General features: G+C 44.9%; 1 protein-coding gene across 2 annotated transcripts in view; it reads left to right on the forward strand.

Moving 5' to 3' along the window:
- The window catches only part of esrrga (estrogen-related receptor gamma a), a 73329-nt gene that overhangs the window by 43864 nt on the left and 5657 nt on the right, over positions 1-23808 (forward strand). For both annotated transcript variants that reach the window (XM_072689923.1, XM_072689922.1), the window contains 3 exons: positions 1939-2049; positions 4220-4402; positions 22193-22462. In XM_072689923.1, the coding sequence (XP_072546024.1) occupies positions 1939-2049; positions 4220-4402; positions 22193-22462 (564 nt within the window). The remainder of the gene's footprint in view (positions 1-1938; positions 2050-4219; positions 4403-22192; positions 22463-23808) is intronic.

Raw genomic sequence — 23808 nt, forward strand, 5'->3', positions numbered from 1 at the left:
GGCGGCAGATGAGGGGGTTGGGGAGAGGGAAGGGGCGGGGAGGAGGTAAGATGTTGCACGAGCTCCAGGTGATGCCATTACAAGTGGGGGGCCGCTGTAGCAGTGAATTAGCACAATAAACCTTCCTCCACACCCCCCTCGATCGTAGCCCTGGAGCTAGGCCCGGTCCGGTTACAGCAGAGCCATGTTAAGATGAGAAGCTGTCAGCATCTGAGCATTGTGTGTCAGTGCATATTTCGGACGCTGGCATCAGGCTGCTGTGAAGGTGACATGACATCTTTTTAAGACCTTTGTCTATTCTTGTGTACAGTAAGTTTGTCCTTCTGCGCATGCTTGTGAGTGTGCATGCATGCATATGCTCTCTTGTCACCACAGAAGGTGAGAACAAACTGTAAGAAGGATCTGTCCTATAGAGCAATTTCCCACACCCAGTGATTCAGTAATTAGTGTCCATTCATTAAAATATGACCCAAAACAGGATAGAGGAAGGTTGGAAGAATGCATTAATACACATCAGCCCTCTCCGATTATGACACGGCAGTTGAATACGCAGATATCACACAGATATCACAGGTTATTTATCACTAAGCAAATTTCAATTTTCAGATGTAGACATGCATTTCAAGCTAATTCACATATAACCGCATTCCAGAGCTATGTGCATTTTAATCGTGGTCCTGGGACTGGCCCAGCATGAAGTCCTGTCCAATTCCACTCTCCTGCTTGTCGGCTACATGAAACGGCTCCTGGGCCACCTTTAAGTGGTTTCCACGGAAACCACCTATCCCCCGGAGAGGTTTGCATAATTAAATTAAGGCTCTTTTGTATGTCAATTAATTAAAAGCGGGGGACAGGTCTTTAAGGCGCTGCACTCGGCCGTATCAGCCGTTTGGTGAGGGGGAAGTGGAGCGGATTTGGAGTGTTTTCGCAACCGTCGCACCTCGGTGGCTCACTGGCCCCTCACGTTGTACTTGCATGAGGGGGGGTATTGGCAGCTGACTAGAATGATGAGAAGAAAACTATGAGAAAGGAAGAGGCTTAAGAAAGTATGTAGACACGATGCAGCTTTTTCTAGAGATTAGAACACATTACAGGCAGGGCCGTGAGGTGTTTTTCACTGGGCTTCACTAAAAAAAGGCCCCAGAATGCTGAATATGTTTATTCAGACACTAAACAGTTGAACTCTCGCTGGTTTGGGTAATTGGTAATTGTAATTGTGTGGGGTACTTGAGTATTTGAGTAGTTTGAGCATGATACCCTACCTTCTAATGCTTCAAATGCTGAAGGAATGTGCTTCCACTTAAATGAACTCATTTTTAAGCTTTTAAAAATTCATTTTTTAAGAGAAAAATAATCAGTGCATTTGTTTATGCACTTCTTACATGATTATGTGAAGAACAGCGTTTACCGATCTACAATCTACAGTGTCCAACAGTTCACAACCTGTCCCAGCTTTTACTTGGTTTCAAGCAGTCACTCACACACAAAGCAACAATGACACACAGGCAGTGAGCGTGAGATGGGCAGGTGTGTGTCTGGGCATCACGTGGAGAGAGCGGCCATGGCCCTATCTGTCAGCAGCTGACCATCTCCTGTCTGCAGCTCTGAAATGGCCACTGACAGCTGCTGCTCGGTTTGGTTAGGCCCACTGCTTGCTTGCAGTTCCTCGTTCCCCTCCATCCCCAAAAGCAAAGTGACAGAACAGCCCTACTTCAGTGTGTTGATCTGCGCCGGCACCTAAAATACTAACATGGTTAACAACGAATGAGCGCTAGTGGGGACAGGTTACTGTGACGGCATGTGTGTTAAACAACCACCATAGCTAGCAATGTTGGCATTCTTCAGTCAAGTGTTCAGTTACATACCTCATGCTTGTTAATGGCACACGCGTGCGCTGAGGCTGGTGTGATTTTCATGTTGCCTCTGTTTGTCTTTCAGGAGTGCGGCTGGACCGGGTGCGTGGCGGCAGACAGAAATACAAACGCCGGATAGACGCCGAGAACAGTCCTTACCTGAACCCACAGCTGGCCCTACCACCCAAAAAGCCATGTAAGCTTACACTTAATGTTGAATGACATGACCATGCTAACAACAGGAATTTAACTATAAGAGCAAAAGTCTATTTTCTCCCTCTTGTACCAAATTGAGAACCCTCCACTACTCTTATTTGCACATATATTTTTTTCATTATTCTTTCTTTAATTTCACACCTTCTTCATATCTTTGTAAACTCAGTACACAATGAACTAGTGTGCTTCAACCCAGTGTAGCCTCTGTGTCCCTTAACTGTAGTCATTTTCATTGCAGAGGGGACACACACTTACAGATGTGCTACGCAACCGAGCCAATAGACAAGGGATGTGTGTGCGTGTGTGTGAGAGAGAGAGCGAGCGAGCGCGCGAGAGAGAGAGAGACCTAATCCGGATTAAATCCAATCTGGCAAAGACATCAAACCCGCAATACCGGCTCTTCCGCACTGTCTGACTGCTCGGCAAACAGACAGCACGGCAGCGCTTAACAGATTTGGCCCTAAAGCCTTTTTACTTAATGCTAGCATATTCTCCTAGAATACAATATGCTTTTATGCATGATAGCGGCAGAAATAATCATAATTATTACAGCCACCGAAATCATATTAGAAACACAGGGCACTGGATAACCTTCCATCTAATCCTGTTGATCCCCTCTGCCAGGGTTAGCTTTATTTTCATCTATCCAGACCAACTTATTTCAAGGCTTATTCTCACAGTCCAGTTCTCATCCAATTTCATTACTGTGATTTCTCTTTCTTCTGTTTCTCTTCTTTTTTTTTCCATCCTTGTACCCTTGCCTGGCAGAGAGCTTCCGATGGGCTATGGTTTCCTGCCACAGGAGACAGTAGCGTAGATAAAGCCATACTGGCCTGTGTTGCATTGTGCCAGTCGGTGGTCGAGGAGGTGGGATAGATCATCACTGTTATCAGTCATCAATTTATCATGTGATAACCAACAGTGCTTTGGATGCACGTAAGCATTAGCACTTTTGAAACAGGGTCACATATTTGAAACGCCCCACCATTGGCAGTGCTTTGGAGCGTATGTATCGAGCACTCTTGCTCACGGGCTATGTGTGTGTTTGTGTGTTGTGTGTGCTGCGTGGCCTCACACTTCCCTCCCCTCTATAAACGGGTGGGGAGGGGGCGCTGAGGGCTGAGCGTGGCCACAGCCTTCCTGATCGATTATTTGCACATAACAAAGGCATGGGGGTTTAGAAATTGGGTTGCATTGATTCTAATTAGGGAAACATTAAATAAGATTTACCTAAAGATAGCACAGCCCGCTCTCTGCCTTTCTCTTTTTCTCTCTCTCTCACTCTCTCTCTTGCATGCACTCTCTCTCTCTCTCCCTCTGTCCCCAGGAGTGGAGAGACTGGGTCGATTGATTCAGCACACCACCCCTCCAAACCCCCCTCCTCCCTCCTTTTCTCTGCTGCTTTCTCTCTCTCTCTCTTTTACCCATTTTCTTCTCTTGTAAAGGTGGTTAATTGTTTTTAATTTAGTGATCCGTGGAGTTTGTGTTTTAAACATACTTATTCACACTAAAGCCGCAAGATTTTTTTTTTATGTTGGTCTTCACACAGACACACACAGACACACTCACACACAGCTTCTACGTGTTATATTTGGGTTGTGTCTGCTTATCATATTGCATTGCTATAGATGATTAAACACCAAATTAATAGTAAGACTGTCTCTAATTACTTCTTCCAACCTCATTCACGGATGTGATGTGATTTAAATGTTATTTTTCTTATCTGAATGTCTCCTTGCCCAGTATAACAAATCCTTTATTAATCATCAAGCACAGCTCCACTGAGAGTGTAATTCAGAACTCGCAGTCATTTCTGCTTTAGAATGAAAAGAGCATGCTAGCCAAATTCAGACGAGAGCAGATGCTTTTCTTGAGTTTTTTTTTTAAGAATGAGCACCTGCAGCAAAAAGCAGCTCGTAGTTCAATTTTGTGTCAACGCGAATGAGGTTGAGCATTCATTCAGAGAAGAAAAGCTGCCAGCGTTTTAACGACTCTGCCAGTCTCTCCTAGAGGAAGAACAGTCTAAGTCAATAGTTGGTGTTGATCTGCTGAACTATTTGCTGATGAACGCTGCCTGTTCTTTGTGGCCGTGCTCGTATAATCCCATTCTGTCTTTTCTTCTGTGTTTTCTCCTCGGTGTTCAAATACAGTCCCCTTTGGCTGCCTTGCAGATAACAAGATTGTATCGCACTTGTTGGTAGCTGAGCCCGAGAAGATCTATGCCATGCCGGACCCCACCGTGCCGGACAGTGACATCAAGGCTCTGACCACACTCTGCGACCTGGCAGACCGCGAGCTTGTGGTCAACATCGGCTGGGCTAAGCACATCCCAGGTAGGGCCAGAGAACAGCCAGACCACATTCATACACATGCGCACACACACAGAATTAACCAACGATATGGACTATGCAGTGGTGCATTCCAGTGGGTTCGCTTACAACGTCTGAAGCCCTAATCAGCCGGGATTAGTTTTACATTTACATTTAAGGCATTTAGGAGACTTACAAAAGTGCTTTGCTATTTACCCAAGAATAAACTCAGCTAGTTTGAATAGGCTAACAATTCAAAGATACCTCTAAGTTTAGACACTACTAAACACAAGTCAGTAAAGTGACCACTCTATTATTCGCCCAAGTACTCTCGGAAAAGGTGGGTCTTCAGTCTGCGTTTGAGGACAGCGACTGACTTAAGTAAAGCTGCTAGAAGCGTTGCACCTATCAGGAGTCTTTTGGTTCAAATTCTGGATTTGAGTAGTGTACGCTGCACAACACCTGGGGTTTGTCACACACTCGAATGGACCAAAGTATCTGTGCTAGTGCCTTCTCCAGCGCTTCCTTACATGACAAAAAACAAAAAAAAACACGCAAAAAATACACACATAACACTAATCTCATCCAAACAGGGCTGTAGACCATTTTCCAACCTTTTTTTTACCACTTTTTGTTACTGTGACTTTTTAAGAATGATATATGTAAATGTTCTGATGGGCTGTTCTGTATTATACCTCATTCAAAAAGGCAGTTCAAGCTCTTTATAACTTCAGCATAAATGGGCAGTGCTAAATTGCTGTTGTCTAAGTAGGACACAAGGAATTTAAGATTTCTACAGCATAATTCTTATGCATGGATTGTTTAAACTCTACATGTGTACATGTGTTTTTTAGCACTTTTACTTTTCCATGATATAGGTCATATAGATCAAAAAAATATTATGGATCTTGATTAGCCACATAAATGTTTTATATAAACGTTTATGTGTAGGTATGATCATAATATAAACCACATATGGATCTTTCCCACAAGCTGAATAAAGCCTGTCCAGCTTTTTAAACTAAGCTACATCCTGTCAATCACAGACTATCACCCCAGCAACCGCTGACACACTCATGAGGTCAGCACTTTTCACTCACTCTCTCTCTCTCACTCTCTCTGTGACAGCGTAGAGGAAATGAGATCAATTTGTTTAGTTTTAGCCTAATTCCTCCGTGCAGAACGGCTAGAAATCTAAAGGAGCAGACGTGGGCCATTTTCTCCTGCCCGGTCGCCTTAGCGGCAGACCTGCTGAAAGGATTGAAAGGACGACATTAGCTACGAACAGTAATGGCTCCAGTGACCATTATTGAGAGAAGTGGCCCTCCCCTCCCCACACTTTCTCTCTTCTCCTTTCTCCCCCATGTCTCTCACACACTCGCTCTCTCCTCTCTCTCCTCTCTCTGCTGCTTTACTGCACATCTCCAGCAGGCAGAATGAGGAATTTCCACTAATCTACTTAACAAAGGCCTTCTTTTTGTGCTTAATCTCGAGCCATGCTACTGCACGGAGCAGGCTGCTGCTCCGTTCCACTCCCCGCCTTTTGACAAGAGTGTTGCCCAGAGGTGGCTAGCTGTCAGAACGAGAGGAGGTGGCACCCAGATTAGTGAGCAGTTGGCAGTTAAATTGTTACAAAATACAGGTGAAAAGTGGTGCAGGTTGGTTAGAACAGTGTTTCAGGGGACCCTAACATGCACATCTGTAGTGTGTCGAGATAGTTGACCAAAAACATCAGTTGGCCATGAACAGTCAATTGTCAAAGTCTTCAATACACTGTTTTAGATTATTTTCACGTGTGTGAAATTGAGGATGGATTTCTTGCTATTTTTAGATGACCCACCACCTGGCAGTCTCATCAATTTAGGGTCCAACACAAAAAAACGCTGGACCCCTTCTTTGTTTTGAGCGTGTTTTCTGGTTCCCATTACCATGTGTGGTGTTGCTGCTGGTAGGGCTGGCACCAGGCATGCCCAAAGTGGCACGCAGAGCACATAATGGACTTAAAGCCGTCTCGGGCACGAAAAGCGAGACTGGGGTTTTGTGTCTGCTGCTCAGTGCCAGATTGCTCTAGGCTGGCCCTGAGGACCGGAGGTGATTTCACCCATAAGCAAGAAGTCACCGTGGCGTAGCTAAACTGCAGGGATGAAGAAGCCAGTGTCTCTCTCTCTCTCTCTCTCTCTCTCTCTCTCTCTCTCTCTTATTCTCTGTCTGTCCCTCTGTACGGCTTCATTTTCTCACTTTCATACACAGTAGGGTTTTTTCTCTCTCTTTCTGTCTTCTTTCATACCCTCTTTTCTTCTTTCTAACCCTCCCTCTCTTCTTCTTTTGGGCTTTTTAAAGAAGTCATTTTTTGTTAGACCTCACTATAGTGACATTATTTGTCTTCACTCCAGACTTTTGATGGTTACGTAGGAGACATTTTATTTAGCTAAGAGTCTTTTACAGTCTTTTACAGTGCATATGACAATATGGGTCTGGTCCTAATCTAGTCTCAAACTCCTAAGTCTATTTAGAATGTAAACCGAGGACTCTGTCAAACTACATAGTTTGTGTGTGTGTGTTTTGCCCGTACGTTTGTTGGGCACTGGAAATAGTTTCCATTCTGTGCAGCCACATTGGGTTGGGAGCGATTGCTCAGCGGAAGAGAGATGATTGTATGATTAGAGCTCGGCAGGCAATTCGGGGTGTGTTTGAGGAGGATGGAGTCCCTGTGTCCCGAGCTGGTCGTCCCGCCACTCTCATCTCCAGCAGCCCGCTTTCACACTGTTTCCGCGTCCTGATGAGAACCTCTCTACCAAAAGAAAGAGATCCTATATCCAGGTCTAGTCGTGAGAAAAGCTTGGTGACCCTCTATAGAACTTTCTCTCTCGCATTCTCCATTGTGTATTCTCTCTCTCTCTCTCTCTCTCTCTCTCTCTCTCTCTCTCTGTCATTTTATTTCCCCCTCTCTCTACAATTTTTTTACTCGTTCACACATACCCACGCATGCTCAGACAGAAAGGACACCAGCTCAATGAACAGTTTCCTTTGAACCTGCCCTATCTGTGTCCTCTTCATCTAAGAATGCGTGTGAGCCTGTCGTTTTTGTCACCTGACTCTCTGACTCGCTGTTGGTACAGTAATTTTTTTTTTTTAATCAAATTGATGAAGGCCTCCATTCTCCCCGAGAGAGCCCCGAACCAATTTATCGCTCATGATGCAGCGGCTGTGTTGCTAACCGTCGTAACAAACTGTCAGGCCCTCGCGCGGGAGCTAATTTGAAGTCATTAGGTGTGTGCAGCGTGCGGGCAACGATTTGTTACGGCGGTTAGGAGCGCGGCTGACATTTCTGAGCGCCTTCGCTTAAGATCTGTCCCAGGCTAGGAGCAGGCAAATTGTAAACTAATTTAAACATCACTCAGCATTACGGGGGCTGCCGTGGCGGCAGCCTGCTGGATAATGAAGCAGTCTGTGTTTTAGATGCCACGACTCGAGCTCTTTCACACACACTCCAAGCGCTCCTCTCTCCGTCCTCTTATCATTTACACGCCACAGAAACATTTGATGTGGTGAACCGTACCGGAAAACCTGCTTCTGTCGTTTCCACGCTTTCCCTAGGCCCGGCAGACCTGCTCCTTAGGATTTAGGTATAAACTTTTAACGGAGTATGAAGGAGCAAGAAATCCTGGGACTCGCAGCCTTCAACCCACACAATGCAGATTTGGTTGAGGAATCTCATTCACCAGATTAAAAACGTTTCACTGGCTAATTTTATTTTAAGCCTCATGTCTCTGCGCAGAGGGAGGTACGCCAGTGAACGTTCCAAAAAAGAAGGAGGAGAAACAGGGCTGGAAAGCCCCCATTGAAAATGCCTTTTTTATCTGTAAATAGAATTAGAGTCTTTTCCACCTCTTGCCGGGGCGGAATAAAAAATAAATGAAAACGTGCTGTCATGCAATTGTGACATGTCTTATCGGAGCGGAGGGGCGCACAATGGCGGGCCAGTCGCACTTGACTTGACGTGCGGGTTACAAGAATGGACAGTGCGCGCACTAGCAGGCGCCTTTTTAGCATGACGGGGCGCCCACTATTAGAGAGCCTTTATGGTGGCTGAAATTGCTCAGGCTTCTCCTATTCTTGGCCCTATCTCGGGGACTTTCTCTTCCTTTATTTCCCTTTCAATTTTCCCCGGCACGCGGATAAGCGCGTGCTAACACAATATGATTGAGCTGTAAAATGGAAGCCTGTCGTCTCTAATCTCTTTTATGTAGATACTGAGGTACTGCCACACTCCACTTCATTCCTCTCCCTCTCTCTTTCTTTTTCTCTCTCTTTCTCTCTCTCTCTCTCTCCCTCTCCATCTCTCCCTGCTGCCTACTCTCCCTCTTTCCCCTCTATTGTTGGGGCCAGTGCATTTGTAATAGCTTCACAAGAGAGCGAGCGAAGGAGAGAGAGAGAGAGAGGGAGAGAAAGAGAGAGAGAGACCGAGACCGAGGCAGTCAGTGTCAGGAGACTCCAAGTCAAATATTGCAGCTAGCTTTCACAGGCTGTAATAAAGACGATTACGTGCTCACTGCTCGGCCGCGTTGTTGTGCCGCGTGTCGGATTAGAATATTCACACCGAAACCTCGTTACGGCAGGGTGTAGGGGGAGGGAGGGGGGAGCGGACGCTCAGAGGTGCTCACTCAACCCCATCTCGGCTCTTGATTGAGGCGTCATTATTATTGGCTGACCTGTATATAGGCTTAGTCCCTGGGCCTCAATACAGACGAAAGGAATTAAAGAAATCTGGCAAACGAAGCACCAGCTCCTGCCCTGAGGCTAGAGCCGATCTCGGTGTGGCCTGTGTTTTTATTTTGTTATTTGCTCCATTTATTTATTTATTTCATTCCTCAGCGTTCTCGGGCACCAGAGGCCTCCAAAGAACGTCTTAATCAGAGCGTTAGAGCAGCAAAGGCGAGGGATTTGTAGAAAGCTTAGGCAGTGAGTCCTCTCCAGCAACCAGATCACCGCTATGAAGATGCATAAGGGTAATGCTGCATGAGAAAATATCCTATCTGTTCAGGCTTTAAACCATCAGGTAGTGTGTGAAATAAAACGTTTTTCACAAGTAAAGGTTACATGCCATACACACAAAATGCTAACATCAACTTCATTAAAAGAGTTTTTTTGGGCAAGTGGAATACCTCAAAAGCTCTGAGAGGATGGGGATTTTTTACTATTCCAATATATAGTTAATGGATGGTTATTCCTTTAACCTTTTGTACCCTAGATGTATTATCCTGGTATTAATCCTGTTATTTAAGCAGAAACTGATGTGAACTAATGTGTTTGGTAACAGTTAAGCACATTTTGCTGAGTCCCACAGGGTTAGATTTTAGGGTCTATAAAACTAATGTTAATTATGTGAGTCGTAGAGAGTTGTAGTTATGAGGGTGAAGAGCTGTGCAGGCTTACGTACAGGGTTTAAGAAGTTAATAGCTTCAAAGGGGAAAATTTGCCATATACTTTGTAAAATAATAATCATTTTAACAATGATTGTAATTGTAATATTACACTTTCCACCAGTCGCAGTCCACCAGCAGTTAATGCTTGTCAAAGGCAACACAAAGACATAACATGTGTCCTGAAGTACTGAATGAGTGTCAACACACTTCCTGTGCATACCCTATTAATATTATCAGCCCCTCAGCTTCAATTCGTCCAGATACATTAATTGTGTCATTAGGTCAGTGAACCTGGGAAAACTTGATTGGGGTGAGTGCTATCCAGACATTGTTACCCAGTTATATACTTTTTGGAGGACCCTTAACCTCTTTAATACCCCCCTCCACCTCTGCTATACGAGAAGCACTAACTCCAGTACTCCCACCCCACCCCCTCTCCAACCAATCTCCAAATGAGGGCTTGTCTGTCACCGCCCCCAGCCTGACACTCTGCAAATATTGATTAATAGATGCCCTAAGCTCCTTTTAGCAAATCAAATTTTCACTTTTAGCCGGGGTTTCGCTCCCTGTGCATTCAGCAAAGTGAGACACACTAAATTACGTCTGACACTCGGAGAAATCGGCTGGAGAAACAAAGCAAATACAGCAGAGCGTGTGTGTGTGTGTGTGTGTTACATACAGTAAAAGCATAAATGTAGTGATGATGTAACTTTTTAACTGTGCTGTTCCTCATCATTGTCGGGTGATGTCTTCAATCTCTAGATTGTTCGATATCCAGGGCAGCAAATCAGTATTGAAATGACTTCATTTTTCATTTATATTTAATCCACAATCACAGACAATAGTGCTCAATCATGTGACCCTTCTGTTAGCCCCTGGTTTGATATTTTGCTATATTTCTGTTTCTCCTTAATGCTAATCTGAGGGCAAAAACATCCTCTAGTTCTTCCATATTCTCTCTCTCTCTCTCTCTATCTCTCTCTGAATCACTTTATGACTCTCTCTCTCATACTCTCTCTCACTCGCTCTCAGCTGTTTAACACAGATGATGAGGAGAGACTAATTACCTGGAAATTGAGAAAGACTGCCTCTCTCTCATTCACACACACACACACACACACACATACTGTGGGGAGAATTACTCTCATTATGATTCCACATGATCTTTCATTCGCTCCTGGGTTTAGTCTAGTGTACTGTTGTATTGAGAAAAGCACTATATTCTATTTTTTCTTTCTCAGATTATCATGTGTGAAGTAGGAAAATATGAAATAGTCAATTTTCATATGAAGCAACCATTAAATGTTTAGCTTAATTGGATCATTGTCATCATCCTGAGGTTCATCTAGGCTCAGCTTAGCTCCTTCTTACCATGTTGATGGTGTAAAGTTTAAAACAATCCAAGTGTTAAAGTTGGAAACAATGCCCTCTATGGCAATAAACCCAGTACAGCATCTCTAGGTACTGAGAGTATTCATTCTCCCAAGAGTTGATTAAATTAAACGAATGCAGTTATTTATGTTTTTATTTTATTTTATATAATTTCCCCAATGCATAATCTAGCAAGACACTCTTAAGGATAAAATTACAGAATTTTGCATGACGTTGCAGTTTAAGGTGGATACTTTTAAGTCTTAGGTCTCCCTTTTCCTGCAGATAACAAAACAGAGCATGAGGGAATAATGATTCCGTAGACCGTCAACAAGCACACGCCGCCCATCTGCATGTGTAGAAAACAGAACTAAGAGAAGTTATGTCTGTATCGTGTTTACCATCCGCGGGGCAAGCACCTGTGCTTGTTTTCACATCACAGCTCACAAGGCTGTGCATGCCCGTGTATACCCCGTTGCGTGTCTCTCTTCATAAAGGACACATTTGTTTTGTAAAGTCCGCCAGTGTGCAGCCTTAACCAGGTCCTGTCAGCCTGACTACAGATTTGACAGGAAGCACATTGCCCCACACCTTCCACGGTTGTACGTAGCGGCTCTGCGTCACACCCGGCAGAGGGGGCGGCCCTTTGTGATTGCGAGTTGAAAAAACAAGGCATTATGGCTCGTATTTTCCTTCTTATTAGTTTGATTACATTTGCAAATCAAATCAATCCATCAAGACAGTTTGCGAAAAAGGAGGCCGCATCATGCCGCAATCTGAGGGGGCCTCCTAGTAATCTCCATCTAATAAGATGCAAATGTGTCACATCGGTAAGTAACCAATAAATCACGGCCGCGTTGCCGCCAATCATTAACCATCCAGACCAGCAGTCAATTTTTTAGTATTTTCAATTTGCGATATGCTGCTGGAATATAAAGATAGATGGACGTAATTACGCAAAACCAAACTCCATTTCAACTTGTCCTCGGCTCCCCCACCTCTCCCGGGCTCCATCTCCCACAGCAAATTTACTGGAAGGTAGAACAGGCTTGTCATCACATGACATTATTTTTCTGGTGGTTCATGCAAAGTTCACCGACAGGGCCCGAAATGGCCCTCGCCTGTCTCCCCTGCTCCACCCCCATCCCCCAACCCCACCCCAAAATAACAGTTCAGAGGGGGTATCCTCTCCATCAGACACTAAGCAGGCAAGAAAATGGGATTGGATTTGAGCTGTCGGCTGGCTCTGAGGAATTATAACCTTGTGTATGTATGTGTGTATGTGTGTGTGTGTGTGTGTGTGTGTGTGAATGCAAGTAGAGACAGTGGGCTAAACAGGCCTCTTCTGACACGGCGAGTTGGAGGAAGGATGTGCTTAATCGGGATGTAAATTATTATCGATGTGGTTGGGCGCTGCGACAGGCCATGTGCGAACAGGACCCACTGTGTTGCTTATGAATAAAATGATTGGACCTATTTTAGAACCTGGCACCTACTCTCCGGACAAAGGCACCACTGCTTCGTAACAAGCATACATTTCTCCAAATTTACACATGCTCTGTATATGAGTGCTGTGCAAAAGCGTCAGCGGTATCATTTATTAACATTATAATAAACATTTGTTGATGTTTAGCTAGTTAGAAGTGCAAATGTTTATTTTAGAATTTCCTCTCAATGCCCCCCCCACCACCAGCCATCACATAGGTTTGTTCAACCTAGCAGTCCACTTGATTTAAATCAACCTTCTGCAGTCTACAAACTCGTTTGCACGTCAAATTCGGTTCAGTGTTTTTTGATGTTTCTATTAATTAAATCCGACTCAAATATTTCCTGACTATGAAGAGCCCGTCCTTTTGATCACACATGACTCACATCCGGAGTTACGAGGCTATGAAGACGGGTCGAGATACTCGTCTGTGCCTCTTTCGCCGTGTCTAACTGCTGTAATTGCCAGATTTGTGACTGACTAATGGACACTCAGAAACTTCTAAGTCTTCTACCTCCTTCCGTTATTTGTATTCATACATTCCACTACTTTTTTAAAGCTAAGACTGGTAAACCCATTGCAAGAATCACAACAATTCTTCCACATGAGATAAGATATGTTCTCGTGAGAAATACGAAGTCTGACTCCAATTTAGAACTAAAACATGTGGCTATTATCATATAGGCGGATGCTTTTAAAGGTGAATTTTGGAAGATATGCCAAAATTGAGAAAATGCCCTTAGACTCCAAATGTAATATTGGTATTGGGCTTTTGTGTTTATTCATTATTAGCTTTTATGTGTGCATAGTCTGCATATTTCTCTCTCAGGCTCTCTTTCCTGTCTCCGTTACATGTACACACACACACACACACACACACACACACAAGGAATCAAATAGTCTATATCTTACCGGCCCTCTTTTTCCCATCATTTTTCACATTTGAATTTAAATTCAAATATATGCTACTCTCCAAAATATTCTGTCTTCCTCTTTTCATTTATTCAGTCTGTCTCCCTCCCTCTCTCTTTCTCTCTCTCTCTCTCTCTCTCCTCTCTTTCTTTTTCTCTCTGCTTCTTTTGTTGGAATCCCTCTGGTAGAGAAAGAGCGCTCACTACAGTAAGCCCTCTGTAGTTCTGAGGCTGCGAAGCCGTTCTGTCGAGCAAACTTGCATCAGCATATTCTACCCATTCTTTTCCCATTGCATCTTTTGCACCTCAGATAGGCTCCTATGTGTATCATGATGTATGCTTTCATGCATTTCTTTGTTTTATTATTCTGTCTCCCCCAAAGTAGCAATATGTCATGATGCAGCTTCCTTTGCTATATTTCAATTTTTTCTTTTGTGTGTGTTTCTGTGTGTTGAACTGAATCTGCAGCTATCCTATTGTTTCCCACTCTTCCCACACACTTGCACACAAACCACATTTGCACGCTCGCATACATCCGCTTTGCTTTTTTAAAAATGTTATTTATTTTTTTGTTCGTGAATTGCGTGCGTATCTCTGAAGCGCTCTCTCTCCCATGTACACAACAAACACAAGCGCTCCTGTGGCCCCCACCTCCTTGCAGCCCAGCGTTAGCATCCATGCTGTCGGATTTATAGTTTATCTTTATCTGTCGCTTCATCTGTGGGTAGCTATTACAGCAGGCCCGGCCGGCTTATTGTTTGGGCCCTGATGGATCTCCACGTAGTCCATCACGCGTGATCGTGCGCCTGGAAAGCCATCGGGCCTGCCTGATGATGAAATACGAGCTATCAGCCTCGGTAATGGCTGTAAAATTTCATAATTACACGGCCTTTATTGCATTGCATAATGACCCCGAAGCAGTATGAAACAATTAATTAAGATTTTCAGCCGTGCCTTTTGCAGAAATTAAAAGGTGCTCATTGCCGCGGAATGGAGGGTAGTGTCTCGTCTTGGAAGCGTTAAGAGCATGTTTTAAAGTCAGACTCTGTGACAGCGGGCTATTAAAAGGCACGATGCTCACAGATGAGTGTTTGTTGTTTGTTTGGGTACATAAGCGCAGGCATTCCTGAGCTGCCGTCTGCCTGCCCTAATCAAGTTTGAGAGGTTGCTGATGTCTAACTATGAAATTAAGAAAGGCAAGATCTACATTTTTCTGTTTTTATATGAAACTATTAGCATGACAAGGGTATGCTGTGCCGGGGCAAGCTCCAGTTATGTAAGTTATTCTGCTATTTATGAGAGAAATTGCTTTTTTTCCCCTTCAAAAGGTCTTTACTGAGATAATTATGTCTTCACTGACAACCATTAATTTCTCCACACCATCAGTATAGGATTTAATAAAGAGAAATAAAGGAATCAGTGAACATGTTTTCTGCTGCTTCCCCTGCTGGCATTAGAGGGCTCTCTCTCCCAGGCATAAGTTCATGTTCCCTGGAAGCTGATCTGAGACCAGTTTCGCCTTTCCGCTGGTAATGATTATATTGTGTATCTAATGTTTATCTGCACAAAAAGAGGATGAACATCCACAATTTGTACTCATTTTTGCACCTGTGACAGTAGAAGGGCTTTGAATTGATTAACATGCAGGTATTAATGACTCATACAGCAGAATAAAAGGGGTAAATTGTGTGTAAATTGAGTTCTAGAACATAATGTTATTGGGTCTGTTGGTTCTAGTAACCAGTGCATTAGCAATCCACACACACACACACACATATATATATATATATATATATATATATATATATATACATATATATATACCTCAGATATATGCCTAAATATATGCCTACATCTGTGTAATGGCTCATCTCATGCTCATCCCACAGAAGCCACTGTGTGCTCTCTGCCCTAAAAGAGAGGGCGTCCCATAGATGGGGTTGATGCAAATCAAAAGCTGATGGTGGAGAGGGCCCAGAGCTCCATACCCAGTGTAATAATACATCTTAATAGCCCTTGTCATTCTTACCAACACCAGCAGGAGAAAAGGTGGGGGGAAACAAGTGTGAAGGAAAAGTCATTCCCCCTGAAGGAGTGAGGAGGGGGGTAGATATTAGTAGTACTGCTTGTCATCCAGATTAAGAAAGTAGCAGAGAAAGAACACTGAGGTCTCACAGAGTTCTGAAATGAACCCAAACATGTACTGTGCTAAAATTACCCAAAAAAGGACCATTTTAGGGAACAGTTTACCCTGTTAATGGTTTCAGACTTTACAGCCTTTTGTGTCAGTCTGATGCCACTGGATGTACTCTGTCTGCGGATGTATTTATTAAGGGTGTAACATAGGTTCAGAATAATTTAGAAGAGTATCTAAAAATATAATATATATTACCTATTTACTTCACTACAGTTCACTCCAAACAGTACACTACACTAATGCAATACAATACGCTGTACTAAAATGTTTTATTTCACCACCATCTTATCTTCCATTGCAGTGCTTACTAAACACAGCAAATGATTGGTCTTTAAGTTATCTTTTTTGTGAGCTGTTTGTTAAGCCCTATAGTCATCATTATTTTAACAGTCTTAGAAGGTCTTTGATTGATTGGCTGAACTGTGAGATACTCTGTTTTAAGCCCATTTAAAATAAGTTAGCTAGCTTCTGTTTGGTCTAACACCCCCAGACCTTTCCGCGACTTTTTTCTCCTTTTCCTCCGATCCTCACCACAGAGTGGCCCTGGCAAATCCGGCTTCAGAATCCACTTGAGAGGGAGAGAGAGAGCAAGTAATCGAGCGAGATAGGGAGAGCAGGGTAATTAAAATGTAAATATTGATATTTCATTGTTTGAAATGGCTTCCCGGCACAGTTGTTAATGTCACTCCATCTGTGAGTGTGTCTCTCATGCGGTCACTTTATTATAGTCCGGGGAGCCTCGCCGCTCACTGCCCTGCCACGGCGTAGCACCGGCTTGTGGCAGCTTCGTTTTCATATCTAATTAAGTGGAAAAGTACAGTCCGTACAGTAATCCGTGGCATCTTAACCAGCTGCCTGGGTATATTTAGAATTAATCTTCACCACCAATCGGCCCTAATGTATGCAATTAAGAGGCTGCCGATTGCTAATTAGGTGCATTAGAATCAAGCGGCCTCGCGCCGACTTTGTGATTAGCCGACTAGGCTGCATCCCCCTTTCCCCAGGGCAGGTCCAAATCCTGCAAGGCAGAGGGAATGCACTGGCAACAAGATACCCGGCACGTCATACGACGGCGTCTGCACTTCTTCGGGCGAATTTACGAAGAAGCAGCAGCAGTTTGAATAAAACTGCCCTTTATTTTTTCTTCTTGATGTTTTTGTAAGGCAACAGTGAGGTTTTATGTCAACTCTGACCTCGTCACTTATGAAATGTCAGTGTGGAAACATGCACGCGACCGAGCGGCAACAAACCGTATGTGACAGAAGAAACAGACTCTATTGTTTAAGAAAAAAAAGGAAAGAATAAAAGACCCAAGGGAAAAGCAGTCAGTTCCTTCTAATTCAATTGAAAGTACAGGGGAACACAGCAGCTGTTTAGCATTGCTGCAGTGTGTGTGTGTGTGTGTGTGTGTGTGAGTGTGTGAAATTGTAGCAAGTGCTCTACTTCAGCACATCTTCACACTGACAGGTGAATATTTGCCTAGGTGCTGCTGAATGGGTGAGGACTGGCTATGGCAGTGTTAAGGTATTTTCTCGTGGAGAAAAGTGAGAAGCTCTCTCTCTCTCTCTCTCTCTCTCTCTCTCTCTCTCTGCCTCACGCTCTACCTCACTCTCTCTCTGGCTGCTGTTGTTTTGTAGAGATGAAAGGCTGCTGTGATGAAAGCAGAGAGGTTTTGTTGTGCTTTGTGTGTGTGTGCGCACGCGCATGTTTGTGTGGCTCTTCCCCGACGTCCCCCTCCATTCAAACTAAAGACCTCAGAGACTGTTTACACACACGCGCGCGCGCACTCTCTCGCTCTCTCGCACATTTGTTTGCCTTTTCATGTTGGTTTTTGTTTTGCGCGTGTGTTCAGTAGTCCAATATTTGCTGTGACTGACTGAATTGAGGACGTATTGCGTATGGTTATGCTAACAGCGAGCCAGTTTAACTGACGCGAGGAGAGGCCCACTGTCTCACTGGCTCGGGAACGCACGCACACACTCTCGCGCACACTAATATATCATACGACTGATGAGTATGCTTTTATTCCCGGTTAATCCGCTTAACACGCATGGAGAAGAAAACTCTTTTCTTGTTTGCTTATCAGGATCCCAAGTGGTCTGAACTGAGCAGTTTTTGCACAAGTTTACAAACCGCTGTTAGACTTCTGAATTTTGCTTTAGCCCCTATAAGCCCCTGTGCTGCAGTCTTTATTCCATCAGAACAGGCCAGCATAGATTAGCAGCTGTCCCGTACTTTCGTGGACTGGTCCACTCTAATTGGGTCAGGTGGCTTGTGTGTCCTGCAGGCAGTGTTCTTTATTCTGGCAGGACGGCTTCTGAGTGGAGGAACGTAGTGAGAAGAGACTGATGTCATAGATCACGACAGGATGCCTTCTCTACCAGTCTCTACCACACGCTGCCTAAACATCACAGCTTTGGCCTGCCTGCCACTGTGCTCAAACTAAAGCTTATACACTAGGCCTGAATTTTCTTTCAGATGAATGATGTCCCGATCCAGTGTTTTTGCACTCCAAGTACATGTAGTACATCCAATACCGTACATGTAGTGGAGCATCATCCGATACCAAACCAGTCTGATCTTTGTTTTAATAGATAACACAGCCACGCAGTTAAGGTTAGGTAAGATGCGATATGCTAGGCTGCTGGTTAAAACTACAGTAAAATTATTTTATTTTTACTATATGCATACGTACAATTTTAACATGTGTTTAATACTGATTATTATCCAGCATCCAGTTAACAGAGGCCTGTGCCGGCCAACATCGCTTGTGTGAGCAATGAGGAGAGAAAGCACCTTCTACCCACCCGGAGAGAGCACGACCAATTGGTCGTGCTCTCTTGGACGCCGGCTGCTGATGTCAAAGCGGCAATAACTTTATTTTGTTATGTGAATAGCATAATGCACTGGACTTTAGATTTTTAGAAGGGTTTTATGGACTACCATTGGGTTAATCCTAGCATAACAGACACAAGTCCACATTTTGCAGGCCTGTGTTTGCAGGTGGAGTAGCTTGCTCAAAATTTTAAACAGAATTGCACACTGCATAGTTTCTTTCCTCCAGATCATCCAGAAGAAGCATCATTGGAATTACTTGAATTGTTCTCCACGTCCCAGAGCTTCTCACAAGCTCTGTTGCTAACCCACTCTGGCAGGTTGGCCCAGCAGTATTACTGTATCACTTTGGCAGTATTTTTTGCAAGTGAATTAGTCACGGTGCCGTCGTTTTGACAATGTGCGAAAGCAAGTAAGCTTCTCAGGAGCGCCGGATGAGTGCGGGAGACGTCAAATAAACAGGCGGCATGGCCCGTATGATAGAGCCTATCACTGCATGCTCAGTCATCCGCTAACCAGGAGAAAAGCAGGCAGGGGTGTTGCAGGGAGTGAGACAGAGGAGATGCATGTGTGTGTTTGTGTAGAGATGGGCAACATGACTGAGGTGAAGGCTGCCCTGAGGAAGAAGAGAAGTGTGTGTGTGTACGTACCGGTAGGCCTTCTCAGCAGTGTGAACGTGCAGTCAGAAGAGATTTGGCAGACGGGCGGGCGGTGGGCGCTGTGAGGCCTGGTGCCGAGCGCTCCTGCCCGGTAGGGGTTAACTTCGCTTGGCTGCACCGCAGCCTCTTTCTGTCAGCCCGCAACACACCACGCACACACACAGCTCCGACGCTTATTCCTTCTGAAAAGCCACTACCGATTTCACAAGAGCTCAGCCATCAGATACCTTCTACCAGTCTGCCCTTCACATATTCTGAATGCTTAGCCTTTTCTCCCTCCTCTGTTGCAGAGGGAATCTTTTTTCTAAAGGATGGGTGGAGGGGCAAGATGCCAGTGGCGACAGTCTCCTTTTTACAGTGTGTGCAGGGTTTGGGGGGAGGGGGGTGCAGGCTGAGAGAGTTAAATCGAGAGGGGGCTGCTGGAGATCAGATCAGATAATGCCCTCGTGTCATCTGGATAAGTCTGACTGCCTTGCGCCTGGCAAATAAAAAATAATCTCACCTGAAGTTAAAAAAGAAGGCACCCTTTCCCTTTTTAAGATACTTAAAGTCAAAATATGTTAATGCAAAAACTAGAACTTGGCTAAATAAATAAAGAATAAAAAAACATCATGGTATTGATTGTTACAATGATTTATTAGGATTTGGAATGTTTCTCACAGTCTGAGCTTCATTCAGTTCTTTGAGGAAGAGGCTGTACACGTCTACTGCTTCAAAGATGACTGTGGCGATGCTTAATTCAGCTCTTTGTGATCTTCCCCACACAGCCCATATTTCCAAAGGTGAGGCACAATCACAGTTGGCACGTGCCTCTTTTGTGAAATGAAATAACAGATGAAAAAGGACAGACAGAGGGAAAGAAATAAAGGGACCCCGGACGCAACTTAAAAGTTTGCCCCCGCCGTAAATGTCAATAGAGAAACCTCTTCCGTCATTGGCAGTAAATTCACATTGATGCCTCTTTTCTTCGCACTATCGATCCGGCCATGAGAACGCAGATTTGTATCTGTTAATTAATGCGTCCCGAAACTGCATTTGTATTAATCAGGGAGATAAGAAAAATTGGATGCCCGCGCTGGCATGACAACCGTAAAAGCGGGGGCCGGCCCCCCGATAAAATCGTTGATGGACCTCAATAAAGGTGGGGTCGGGGGAGGGGGGGAGGGGGAAGTTCCCCCTTCCACTCAATAAACTAATCATCCGGCTTTTAATTATTCTGTGGGGAGATGTGTTGGAGATTGGGGAATGTGTAAATCTAATTATTTACTAACAGCAGTGACTGGGAGGGAGGGCTAGGGGAATGGCACACAGGGAGCTCCAGGCTATGGGCTCTGTCCATCTGCCACTGCTGTCCTCTCCGCAACCCCCCTGCTCCCCCCTCCCTGCCTTTCTCTCTGGCTTTGTGTCCCTAACCACCACCACCACCACCACCACTACTAGTACTACCACCACTGCCACCCTCCAGCACTATCTCCGTAGTGGAATATACCCCCCTAGTGCGGTCATTGACATCTGAAGTTACCGCTTCGTCCTGAAATCGTGGTTCATTTCATTCTCTGACAATTGAAGATTCCAGTATGTGAAAGAGAGAGGAAGAAAAGGATCAGAGGTTACGTATTTTTAGCTCATGCCAGCTCTCATCGGGGCCTATAGTCCTTTGCAAGAATGCTGCAGTATCTGACATTAAAGACCCCCTTAAGAAATTCTTCACTAATCCCTTTTGATGATTTTATTAAGTAGTGCTGGACAACCCTGCCAACTGGCACTGGGTGCTCGCCCACCAGCAGGCCAGGAAGTGCACCAACTGCTCAGCCTGCTCCTAATGAGATCAGAGATGTTAACAGTTTTGGATTATAAATTAGCGGTTGTTATAAACAATAGCCTGAAACCTGTACATAATGAGCTCCTTGCCAGTCACGATCAACTCAGAATCAGAGAGCGAGAAAAAAAGGAGGGAAAATGAGCAGTATCAGCCGCTTTTCTCGTACGAGGCTGTCGCTTTTCAACAGATGTTGGAAAGCATCTCTCTCCATGCCTTCCTAAGAGGCCCCTCGGATTAGGGCTCTTGCCGTTGTTAGCAGCAATGCCTCATCTGCTCCCATAAAGTGTTGTGCTTAAGACTGAGAGGACGGAAGCGCGCAAGAGAGCGAGGGAGTCGTCAGATGGGCCTCAGTTGCCAACCAGTATTGTGTTGTCTGTTCATCGCCTGGCCCGGGCATGAGCGGAGAACTGGCACGCTGCTGTCCAGTCTGTCGCGCTGGGGCTGTTGCTCTCTGTCGTCTGCCATCCATGTGGACACTGGAGTGTGATGATGCTCCGGGTTGACTTCCTGCTGTCAGTGTAGATGTTTCTGTTTCATCATGAAGACTACTGAAGTTCTCGTTCAGTGGTTCGGTGTACGTACTGTATATCTTATTGCTCCTATGGTTTTTTCAAGCACAACCAAAAAGAAGAAATGAATGGAAGAGGGTTGAGGGGGAAAGGATGGGGGGGTAGAGAGAAAAAGAGAGAAGGAAGGATAGATACGGATGAGGCAAGAAGGAAGGAGAAGGAGTTTGAGGCAAGCAATTAGTCTTTCAGCTGGTGTGATGGGAAGAATTGATCCATGCTGCATGTTTGGGGAGATAAGGAGTTCCCTCCCGCAGGATGCCCCCTGGCCTGCCGCACGGCAGGAGATGAGAGCCGAGCCTCGTGCTGGGTGCCTCCCCTCTTCTTCCCTCCCTCCGCACTTCTCCTCCCCATCACAGCTTCAGAATGTCAATGCTCTTCACCACCACTCTCAACAAGCCACTGCAAAACCTCCCAAACTTCTCGGCGCGGACCGATTCGGCTAGCAAGTTACTCACAACCTTAAGGGCCTCCATTGTCAGTTTGAAAGACAAATGGGAGGTTGGACTTAACATTGAGGCCTCTTCTGTGTTCCTTGCAGGCTTCTCAACGCTGTCGCTGGCCGACCAGATGAGTCTCCTACAGAGCGCCTGGATGGAGATCTTGATCCTGCGTGTGGTCTACCGGTCACTGTCGTTTGAGGATAAGCTGGTCTACGCAGAGGACTACATCATGGACGAGGACCAGTCCAAGCTGGCCGGTCTGCTGGATCTGAACAACGCTATCCTGCAGCTGGTGAAGAAGTACAAGGGCATGAAGCTGGAGAAAGAGGAGTTTGTCACTCTTAAAGCTATAGCGCTTGCAAATTCAGGTAGGTGTCTTGTCTAAATGTATAGATTTGTGTGTCATTTGTGAAATGCATGCTTGCACATCAAAATGTTCAAGATGTTGATGATGCACATTTAGATAAAACACATGGCACACACACAGGCTCTGCATTGATTTCACAGCAAGTGAGGTCTCACCCATGACATCTGAACGCTCAGCTTCAAACGTGACACCACAATCTGTTTAATTCTACTGATCAATGAAATATGTCCACTGATTAGTCTTCCCACAACACACAGCGCATCCCTCAAATGCAGGAATTTTCAGGAATCTAACTGCAGCCGCACTCAGGCTAAAAGAACTCACTCTGTACAAACCATTACAGGTAGCCAGTACTTGCTCGAGGAAGGGTTCAAGGTTTCCAAAGGAATGGCTGCATCATTAGCATAAGTCCATGTTCACGTACCACTTAAACAAGAAGCCCATCACTATGCATTTACTTGTCAATAACGCACACTAATGTGGCTGCTGGAGGGGGCTCCCATTCTTTTGACCCCATCTTTGAACTTTATCTTGGTTACTGACCAGCAACCCCTCCCCCTATCCCCCAACCCCACTTTAATTACAAGAAGGAAACTGTCAATAAAATCTGTTAAATGGGACGCAGTGAGCAGCTTGAATGGGAGGGCAGCTATTTGTTCAAATTCTCCAGCGCTCAAGGTATTGACAGTTTGTTTTCTGAGGCTATATGTGACGATCAATCTCCGGCTGGGCCTGGCCATGCTGAAAAATGAAAAAGCAGATTGCTCCTGCCTGCTTGCGAATGCCGACCCGCCTTGCTGGACGCTTAGGGCCCCTCCTGCCCCAGAGTGAGCCCCTGAGAGGGAGAGGGCACGTGGCTCTTGAGAAATTCTTTTTTAATTGATTTTGTAATTAACAGTTCATCTCTCTTGTCGATGCCTGCACACCAGGAGACCGATGGGATGGTGATTGTTTGGAGCGGGCGGAAGCAGCTGGAGTGATGTGCAGATTTATTCAGATGGACTTGAATTCTTCCTGTCCTGCTCTGCACATATACGGGTGGACATGTTGCCCAGCCATGCATTATTGCCTGGTGGCTATATGAATGTGCATGATAGCCCACAACATGCATTAGACTTTGCCTGATCGATTAGTTCTTCCAGGGGCTTCTAGTGGCTCAGCAGTCTTATGCACTGCCATGCCGCATTGCCATCAGTGCCCGGAGTCAGAGAAAGCACAATTGTTGTGCACTCTCCGGGTGGGTCGTTGAAGCTCTCTCCCCTCATAACTCTTAAAGCGATGTTGCCCTAACTTTTAAACTGAGATGCAGATACAGCAGTGTTTTCAATTTTTGCTTCACCCTAATCC

The sequence above is a fragment of the Salminus brasiliensis genome, chromosome 10, assembly GCF_030463535.1.
Source record: "Salminus brasiliensis chromosome 10, fSalBra1.hap2, whole genome shotgun sequence".
In the NCBI taxonomy this organism is placed as follows: Eukaryota; Metazoa; Chordata; class Actinopteri; order Characiformes; family Bryconidae; genus Salminus; species Salminus brasiliensis.